Source organism: Morone saxatilis, unplaced genomic scaffold (assembly GCF_004916995.1).
Source record: "Morone saxatilis isolate NCDOM2014 unplaced genomic scaffold, NCSU_SB_2.0 Contig20, whole genome shotgun sequence".
Lineage (NCBI taxonomy): Eukaryota > Metazoa > Chordata > Actinopteri > Moronidae > Morone > Morone saxatilis.
Genome location: NW_023339763.1, coordinates 1,427,088 through 1,437,129, shown reverse-complemented (window position 1 = coordinate 1,437,129; position 10,042 = coordinate 1,427,088). Strand labels below are relative to the sequence as shown.

Genomic DNA, 10,042 nt, shown 5'->3' with positions numbered 1-10,042 from the left:
GGTATATTAAATGTGAGACACTTAATTCCAGTTAATGTGACCAACAAAAGATCTACATGTCCTTCAGTTGCTCTTAGTGGTTTAATACTTTATAATCTTTTCAACGTTTCCGTTTCATATATATTTGCTGTTGTTTTTACTACTATTTAGCTTTAATCTGTGCAGCACGTTTGTACAACCCTGGTGGATTTAAATACACTATATAAATGAACTTGACTTCTGTTGTGGTTCAGGTCAGGTGCTGTTGAAGACCATGCTGAAGCCGTTGGTGATGTACCCGTCGCTGTCCGTCAGGGTGACCGAGCAGCAGAGTGAGGGAACCACCCTCGCCTTGCACTGTTTGGAGGAGAGCCCCGAAGAGAGATCCACTCCTTCACAGGTCTACAGCAAACTGCTCCTGGTGCTCAAGACTCTGCACACACACCTGCTAGGTACAGTAAGGCTCATAGAGGATATATAGATATTATAAAGCCACAGTCTGAATGTGAGATTTATTGTCCAGGCTTGTCTCAGACTTCACTTAAAGATTACACAATGAGCTTGAGGAAGAAAAGTCTGTAAGTGCGTCTGTTATTTTTCAGATGTGTCCATTGGTGATAAAAAGCTGTCGGCAATCTTGGGGGAACTGATCTGGGAGGAGATTTCTCAGTGCATCATCCACGAGTGTCTGCTCTACTCCATCCCGACCAACAGCAGCCAGCTGGAGAAATACAACAGTGTATGGAGCCAACAGCAGTCAGCAACACAGTCTGTGTAACCGTAGAGAGAGTTACATTCTTACTGAACCTATTTCTGTTGTTGTTGTTCGTGTTGAAGGTGATTAAAGAAACTGAGGAGTTTGAGAAGAGTCTGAAGGAGCTGGAGTTTCTGCAGGGCGACTCCACGGACCTGCTCAAATACGCCAGAGACGTCAACTGTCACTTTGCCAGCAAGAAGTGCAAAGATGTGATCGTGGCAGCCCGCAAACTCATGACCTCCAAGATGCACAACACTGTCAAAGTATGTTTACGCGGGGGCCGAGTGTAGACTGGGGACTGAGTCAGTTCAAGAACCTTTAGAGGAAAGGAATTCTTAACCTTAAAGCCTTTCTGTGATAGAAGTGAACCATTAAATTGGCCTTCTTCTGTTGAAGCAGAAAGTAAAGCCCATGTTTGTCCAGCTACTTTGTCCTTCTCTTTATTCTCTTCTCACACACTTACTACTCGCTCAATATAAAGAGAAAGAGTTTTGATTGTGTAAATCTTTAGTCCTCAACTATAACACAACCCTCACTTTTCCAAACCAGAAAAAAAAAAGTGTCTGTTATTGGAGCCAGTACAGTATTAAATCTTTAAGATGCTGCCAGAATTATTGTGTGATACAGATCTTTACTGAGACCTGATCCCAGACCTGATTATATTAATTTATTATTTAGTAGAAATATATTGTGGTAAATTGCACTATAATGGACTCCAGCAAAATCTGCAAATGCTTCTTGTTTGTCTTATTGAATTGCTTCCATTTATTTATTTATTCTAAATCTTCCTCGGTCAGATCACACCAGACTACAAGCTGCGTCTCCCCAAGCTGCCCGCTCCAGGTTCAGAGGTGAAGGTGAAGCAAGAGAGCACGAAGGAGGAGCTGATAATGGAGAACACGAAGCAGCTGTCTGCGTGGAGTCTGTGTCTGCCCGCCTGTCGCATCAGTGAGTCAGTGCAGCAGCTGATGGAGCTCGCACTCAACACCCTGTGTGAAGCCGTCGGGAGCTCCACACAATGGTATGTGACGGTGCTCAAACACCTGAGGCAGGACTTTTGTACAGAATACACTTTATAGGTTATATTGATGCTGAATTGACAAGAAGACTGTCAACATATGAGGCACTTAACCTCGTGTTTCTAGAGTAACGTGTTGTTACAGACACATTAGGAATTGTTCAAATGTCGTATTTCTTAAAGGGAGTTTGGTGCAGGGAGCTTTTAGTTTAGTTCAGACTGATAATATGGATCATTTTTAACATTGTGTCTCCACTACAGAAACATTAGCTGACTGTTAAAGTCTGCTCAGGTTATCTGACGTTGACTGCTGGTAGTTATCAGTTTGATAAATGGTTTAATAATGTGTCACCACAATGACAGTTATTCATGTTGTGTGACCAAAGTATAACTGTGGTCTGTATTGATCCTAAGCTTTAGACCTTAGGCTTAATCAACTTCACTGGATTACATTATGATAGAAGAGTGAATAAATCTGTCTGTTGTTCTTTTCAGTGCGCTACAACTCTTCTTCACCGTTAGAAACATCTTCCAGCTGTTCTACGATGTCGTACCGACGTACCACAAGTAAGGATGTTTCTGTTTTATAACTTGTAGAAGAATAACAGAGATTTCCCCTGAAGGTGAAAATGGTTGCCTCTTGTTTCTCATCCAGGGAGAACCTGCTCAAGTTCCCTCACCTGGCGGCCATCCAGCACAACAACTGCATGTACCTGGCCCACCACCTGCTCACGCTGGGCCACCACTTCAGAGCTCACCTGCCTCAGCCGCTCAGCGAGGGCGTTGCAACGTTTGTTGACATGGTGCCCGGATTCAGGAAACTGGGTAAAGTTCAACAAGAAGCTGATTCCTAACACATTTATCTATAACAAGGTATCTTGATTGGCTTGATTTTATTGAAAGTTCCTGAGACAAGTCACCAAACCTTCCAGATATTATTGTCTAATCTGCAGATTATATGCTGAATATATATAATATATATAAATATGCTGATCTTGTCACTTCCCTCCAGGTGCCCAGTGTTTCTTAGCGCAGATGAACGTCCAGAGAGCTGAACTGTTGGAGAGACTTTCCACCGCTCACAACTTCTGCAACCTGGACGATGAAGACAACTACATTGCAGCCAGCAAGGCAGTGAGACAGGTGAGAGGAAAAATGTAATAATGAGTGCGATACCGTACAAATGCTCTTCAGCTGGTCATCTGTGAGGCTGCATTCAATGTTTTCCATCCGTCCTGGCAAACCTGGATATTTAGAGACTGGTTGTCTAGTCATGAAAACACAGTGAAATTAATAAAAATAACCAAATATCCTGCTAATAATGTATAAAAAAACAATAATGTTTTATTGTATTCAAGCCCCTCACTCAGACTGCCTATGTAAACCTGGGTTAAAGGAAAACCATGGTCCGTGGTGAGAACAGTGGGGAGCAATGTAATGAACCTGAGTCACTTAATCATGAACCCTGCATGATTAAAAAAGGAGGAATAAAACTGGGAAATGTGTAAATACTAGGCCTACCAGTCCATTGTATGAGGCTGTCCTGTATTGTAGAGAACAGTCCTGGAAAAGGATTCCTTCCAGTGATCGTCTGTGTGCTTGATTGCAGGTCATCCATCAGTTGAAGCAGTTGGGAACAGTGTGGCAGGACGTCCTCCCGGTCAGCATCTACTGTAAAGCCATGGGCAACCTCCTCAACACGGCCATCACAGAGGTCATCGCCAAAACCATGATGCTGGAGGTTTGTCTTTTATTCTTTTTCATTATGGTCCTTTCACATAAACGTACGATTCTGGGGCTCTCCTCCAAACAGTGTTACTGTGGTTAAGAGGACATTACAGGAGAACAAGGCATGGGTGAAGACACGTGGTACGTTCTGATTTTTGCAGTATTGCAAGTATTTTACTTGACCATGTGTGCTCCATGTTTTACAGGCAGATATTTCTGATTCTCCCTTTGGAAATGAACTAATAGCTGCCACATTGTTAGCTCTATCTGCTTCTCTGAGCAGCTCAAAATTCCCATCGTCTTTAAAAATACAGCCGCCTCCAGAAGGAGACCCAGACAGTATACTGCATATTATAATTGTTATATTATTATTATTATTATTATTATAGCTCTCGCTTGATGAGCAGGAAGGACTAAATGTAGCAGTTTTACTTTAACAAGTATTTTATTTACCACTGTTATTTGCAGTATAGTAGTGAGAAATAAAACCTTTTATTGATGTGATCTACAGTCTGTAGCAGACTATGATTCAACTTTTTTCTATGGTCTAGTGTTAGAAAAGAGAGCAAAATTCACAATACTTAGACAAAGAATTGCAATCCATGTCATATCTGCACCGAAAGTGATAAGCATATCGTCCCAGCCCAGTAAATTAGCAAACAAAAGCTGGAATTCAAATAAGGAATCACAAATAAAGGTAAAGGAAGGTTTAATCACCTGTTTAATCAAATTGGAGGGGTCAGATTGTTTGTTGATGAAATTGTTTGTTGATGAAACCCCGGTTTATTAAGTTCAGACACTAATAAACAAGAGAAAAGTCGTGCTGATCCACCGTACCCTCGTAGTGTCCCTGATTATTATATGATGGATGATGAACTGCCTGCAGGATATCTCCTCCGAGGACGGGGAGCACCTCCACACTCTGTGCCAGACCATCATCGAGGAGGGCCCGCTGGTCTTCATCCCTCTGGCGGAGGAGAACAAGAACAAGAAGTACCAGGAGGAAGTTCCCCTCTACGTGAAGAAGTGGAGCACCTTCAAGGAGCTGGTCATCGTGCTGCGGGCCAACCTGCAGGAGATCGTCGACAGGTGAGACACAAACGCAGCGAGAGGGTATCAATAAATCTACGTTTATACAGCTGTAGCTCCTTTTATCTTTTCCCAATATTTATCACAGTACCACTGCATCAATGATAGACTCAGGCTGTAATTCATTAAGTACAGTGAATAATATTTATGGAGGAGGAGCAGCTATGGACCTCCTTCCTCATTAACATACAGAAATAAATACGTGTGTGTGTGATAAATATACAATCATTAACTTTCATTTTAGCATTTATTTGTTCCTTTTTTTTTTTTTTTTATTCCTGTATGAATTTATTTACACTCAAGTCATTTTTCCTCCTCCTGTGTACTGCACTGGTTTACCTTATTCTGTTTTATAGTTAAATTTGTATTTTAAGCTCGTTCCAAGTATTTTAAGTTGCATGAAAATCTCTCTGGATGATAAACAGTCTGTTCTGTGTGACGTATTGTGATCTGTCGTCGGTCGTTTTATACTGGGGTCATATGGAAGGTTGTGTCCATATATGTTCGATAAGTCGATAACCTGACAGACCTACTCAGAAGTGTTCGTCATGACGAGTAAACGCCCCTTCAGCTGTGACAGAAGAGCTCCTGGTTACCATCCTGCTGTTGTGTGTGTGTGTGTGTGTGTGCCTGTCTGATGTGTCTGATTCCTCCCACAGGTGGGCCGACGGTAAAGGTCCGCTGGCGGTGGAGTTCTCCAGCTCGGAGGTGAAGAACCTGATCCGAGCTTTGTTTCAGAACACCGAGAGGAGAGCCGTAGCGCTGACCAAAATCAAATAGATGCTCGGAGGAACAGCAGAAAGATACTAAAGCACTTTTTCCTCTGAGGAAAATAATGATTCACGCCTTTATTCATTTCCATTCACGGTTTCATTGAATATAAACATACATAGGTTTTAAATGTGTGGAGGTTGAACACTTTGCCCTCTCTGATGAGGATGTAAGCTGGTTGTAATCAATCCTTCTCCGACTGCAATTAGTCCTGCAGAGATTACACGGAGGCTTCTTTACATCCTCCAACGTATAGCTCTGTGGGTTTAACACCACACAGCCAACTGAGGTTGTGTAACCAGCGGCTGCCATCTGCTAATATGTGACGTCGTCTTCAGCGTTAGCGTCGCTGCACATTGTTAATTAAACTTGTTTTTCTGAACTTTCAGGAGAGTTTTGTTTGTTTGAATCTAAATGCCTCTAACAAAGACAGCCTGGACCTTGCATCTGTTTTCTTGTACAAGCCTTCAAACTGAACTCTTCTATAATGTATTTATTACTTGTCCAAATAAACCAAAAGATTCAACTTTTCAAAACCTTTTCTGGACTGTTTTTAATGGATGTGATGGGGACGCCACCTTGCCTGCACATAATGTTTTTTATGCTGTTATGATGAAATTGTAGCTCCTTATACTGGCACAGAAAATTAAACATGGTGTCTTTACAAATGGTTTCTGTGACTCAGTGGGTGGAGTGACTCAGTGCCCGGCTGCTCCTGCAGGGTTACACAGTCAAGGAATTTCATAATCTTGTTTTTATTTTATTTTTATGAACCATCTATTAGAGCAGAGGCTCTCAACCCTCCACAGACAGAATGACTAATTCATGTTTTTAGATTTTCTTAAAATAACAGCACTAGTCAACATAATGGATACAAGTCATTCTGATATTACTGAGGTGACTGACCTGTTAACATGTACAAAAACAGAGTATAGTCTGTAGTGTATAGAGTTGGAGCTGTGTTGAATGTTATTAAAGGGTTGACATCAGCTGCTTCCCTCAATATGTTCCTCTGTTTTATCCTCCACAGCTGTCTGGGGGTCCGGACACTCCACTGCGTTAGAGATCATACAATAATTAACATTAGGAGTATATACAGTATAGTACACAAACAGACCTGTATAGTTCATGTACATAGAGGTTGTGAATGGACATTTTATTATGGGTTGTTGGAAAGTGATGACTGTGTGGGACCTCTCCTCTAATCCACAGTGTCCTCGGGAAAGACTCTGAACCCTCTTTGTTCCTGATGGTTAGTGAATGAGTCAAACTGTAAAGTGCTTTGGTTAAAGCAATATTTTAATGCAGTTTATTCCTCATTTTACTATTCATCCAACACGTAGCTGCTGATCATTAGCTGTAAACCTGCACAGGATTTGTTTAAGGAATAGTTTTGACTTTGGGGGCTGAGTTAGGAAAGAAGATTGAAACCACTTTCAATTCTCATACGAAGCTACAGCCAGGAGACAGCCTTCGTTCTTTACACTTGGATTAGATATAACGAGGCAGTTAATGAGCTTCAGAGGTGCTGCACAGAACCATACTAGTGGTTTCCTGTTTTTATGTTAAGCTAAGACCTAGCGTACTGAATTCTCATCTGACTCTTGGTAAGAAAAGTAAGACAGTTTTATAAAATGTCAAACTATTTCTTTAAAGGGATCATACTGATAATACGTTTAGTGACAGCTGTGTGTGCATCTGGATGCTAACAGCAGCCGGACAATCCTTTGTTACATCTAACTACGATAAGTTGAGGTGGTCCAGTGGCACATGTGGAGCTTTGGGGTTGAGAGTTGTCAGTAGTTACTCGGCGGGGGGAGGAGATAAACATCTGGATTTATGTCTCCTTCTTCCTCTGATCAAACCTGACGACTCCAACAAGGACGTTCACTTCTGCCAGCAGCTGTGTTCATCTGGAGTTATGCTTTACAGAGGTCTGTCATTGTTTTATCTTCTTATAGAGTTATTTTTATAGGATAAATCAGAAAAAACAAGATTTTTTTTGTAATTATATTAACCATATTGTTAAATTACAATGAAAATTGTAATTTCAGCTATTCTGTGTAGATCATGTGGCTTTCTCATCTTTTAACATTTAAAATATTAAAAAATATTAATATTAGTGTGTCTTAGTTACTACTTTACTCTCAGTTACTTCCAAAAATGTAACTACCTCAACTACTTTACTGTTTATGTTGTGTAATTAAGCTTTTTAACACACTGTGGTACATTACATTTATTTTTGGTATCTTTTTATTTTACAGGTCTGTAATTTCCAAAATAATTTTTTTTTCATTATTTATTTATTCTATTATTTTCACAATGGATTGATTTTTGTAGTGGATATAACATCAGAAAATAGTGAAAAATGCTATTTCCAGTGTCCAAGATTCAAAGCTGATATCTGTGAATGTCTTCTAACAGTTAACTTTAAATTAAAACAAGGAAAAAGCAGCAAAGGAAGCAGAGGATGTTTGATCAAAAACAGTCAATCGATTATCAAAATAATTGCTGGTTAATTTTCTGTTAATCAATTAAAGGATTAGACGACTCATATTTTCTCTAAATAATTTAATTTCCAATAAGTTCATGAGGGTATTCTTCCACTTAATTACAGTAACTCCAAGTATTTGCTGTCAAAAAACAAACAAACCTGGAGAATTCTTTCTGAGAAGTCTTTTCCTCTGATGTGCATCCTTCAGTATTGTTCTGTGAGCTTAATTTAGGTTTTTTCTGGCAAAGAAAATGACATAGTTGTCTAATATTCATGAGTGGATGGAGTAAGAATGAGGAATACGTCCTTCAAAAGACATACTTACGCAGCTGTCTTACCCAGAAAAATATACAAAAGTAGTCTTAAATGTCACTGGAGTGTTTCTCCTTTTTGGGCCATAAATTAAGACTACCTCTCCAGGTACCACTATGCCACTGAATACTGTGCGTTCCCTGTCCAGCTGATTGGCCGCTCGGGGTCAGCTGTAGCACACCAGTGAATTCACCCCAGTTTATTTGGCCACATCTGGACAATACTTTCTCTAAGCCTTCTGCTGATACAGTCTGTAATCTTCTCAAATCCACTGTGTTCCTTGGTGTTTCTCCGATTATTTTTTGAGGATTAGTGATAATCCCTACATGTGTAATAAGTTGCAGCAGTGACTCAGAAACTGATCAGCCCACATCAGACCTCATGTTGAGCTGATGTGGAAATAAAGAAACATTATGCCATTATTTTGGCACATTATCACACGACGTTTAGCTGTGGGTAGTATCTGAGGGAATCTCTTTGGATTTCTGTTTTGGAAGGGAGTTGGTTGAGTTAACAACAAGATAAAAATGCAAATGTAATATCCTGTAGATGTTACATTGAATCAAAAACCATCACCACAGTATTAATTATCATGACTATATTCTTATCTATTTCCACAAATCCCTAAAAAGGCTTTAGTTTTTGAGATACCCGAGGTAGCACGGAGCACGACTTCAGCACAGGATCAGTCTAATTTTTGAAATGCATGGTTGAATTAAAATATTAGTTTACTAAGCTGTTTGGATTCTCCCCAAAACTGAAAATAGTGAAGATTTAGGCTTCTCCAAAAGGGAAAGTGTCTGTATTATCACATCTATCTCTGTAAATAATTATCAGAATGGCATCAAACTGGGACCGAATGTTCACAGACAGTTATTCAATACAACAGTATTAGTATACTAGGGGTCGCCAAAACTTCACGATTTTAAGGCGTGCTAGAAAACTTTAAAAATATGCATAGTAGGTCTGTATCACATCTTTTGGCTCACTTTTGTGATGAAAAGTGAATGTGAAGTAAATTGTCCAATAGAACAATGACCAAGAATCGGACAAAACACTGAATTTGTCAAAAAAAAAGAAGCCTATTAAGTCTGTATGATTGTTAAAAAATATAATTAAAAATAAAAATACATAATTCAGACAGAGAATTGTATAAAAAGTTTTATAAATAGGAAATAATCTGCTCAAAATTCCTCGAAATCACTCGTTTTAAACATAATTCTTGTAGTTACTGAGTTCACTGTTTGGGTTCATTGTACAGTTTTTCATACAATACGAAATATACGTACATATTAGTAAAAGTAAATGTCACTTAGTCCGTTTAATAAATGATAAATAAAGGGGTCAATTAAGGAAAAAGTGGCATAGAATGAAGCAAAGATTTCATCGCTATCTTTGAAATGTACACACTTGAAACACATAAATTATAAGCAGATAATACATGTACCTGTAGAAGTACTGAGGCAGCACTTACAAGAGAGATTAAGATGCTGTAATTAAAAACACTTACAGCAAAAAATATCTGACATAATTCGATTTAATTTCGTTGCTCGAACAGAAGTAAAACCGTAATCCACACATTGAAGACCTCACCAATGATCTCGACTGTGATGTGCAGCAGAGAGACGCTACAGAACGCTGAGTGCAAGAGTCACATCAGGAGCCCCATCAGGATTGAGCCTCGCAGGAACTCCATCCCCCCAACGCAGACCCTCACCGCTAAACATCTGCTGGCATACCTGCCCAGACCACAGCCAGAGTCCATCCGGTACACTCCTTACACTTGCAAGGTAGAGCTCCTTATATTATATGATGTCCTGTAGTCCTCCCCTCGCTTAAAAAAACAATATTCATCAACTTGAAGGTACAATTTGTAACATTTAAGAGGATCTAT

The 10,042-nt window shown here is 39.7% G+C and overlaps 2 protein-coding genes across 2 annotated transcripts in view; both read left to right on the top strand.

The window, feature by feature from the left end:
* zw10 (zw10 kinetochore protein) overlaps positions 1 to 5,878 on the top strand; it is a 10,162-nt gene extending 4,284 nt beyond the window's left edge. The window contains exons 7-16 of the mRNA XM_035667010.1: positions 234 to 431; positions 582 to 718; positions 817 to 999; positions 1,534 to 1,757; positions 2,250 to 2,321; positions 2,410 to 2,579; positions 2,767 to 2,897; positions 3,364 to 3,495; positions 4,369 to 4,571; positions 5,231 to 5,878. Of these exons, the coding sequence (XP_035522903.1) occupies positions 234 to 431; positions 582 to 718; positions 817 to 999; positions 1,534 to 1,757; positions 2,250 to 2,321; positions 2,410 to 2,579; positions 2,767 to 2,897; positions 3,364 to 3,495; positions 4,369 to 4,571; positions 5,231 to 5,351 (1,571 nt within the window). The 3' untranslated portion in view covers positions 5,352 to 5,878. The remainder of the gene's footprint in view (positions 1 to 233; positions 432 to 581; positions 719 to 816; positions 1,000 to 1,533; positions 1,758 to 2,249; positions 2,322 to 2,409; positions 2,580 to 2,766; positions 2,898 to 3,363; positions 3,496 to 4,368; positions 4,572 to 5,230) is intronic.
* Positions 5,879 to 9,743: 3,865 nt separating this feature from the next.
* The window catches only part of LOC118331714 (G protein-activated inward rectifier potassium channel 3-like), a 3,336-nt gene continuing 3,037 nt past the window's right edge, over positions 9,744 to 10,042 (top strand). Inside the window, exon 1 of the mRNA XM_035666780.1 lies at positions 9,744 to 9,938. Within this exon, the coding sequence (XP_035522673.1) occupies positions 9,744 to 9,938 (195 nt within the window). The remainder of the gene's footprint in view (positions 9,939 to 10,042) is intronic.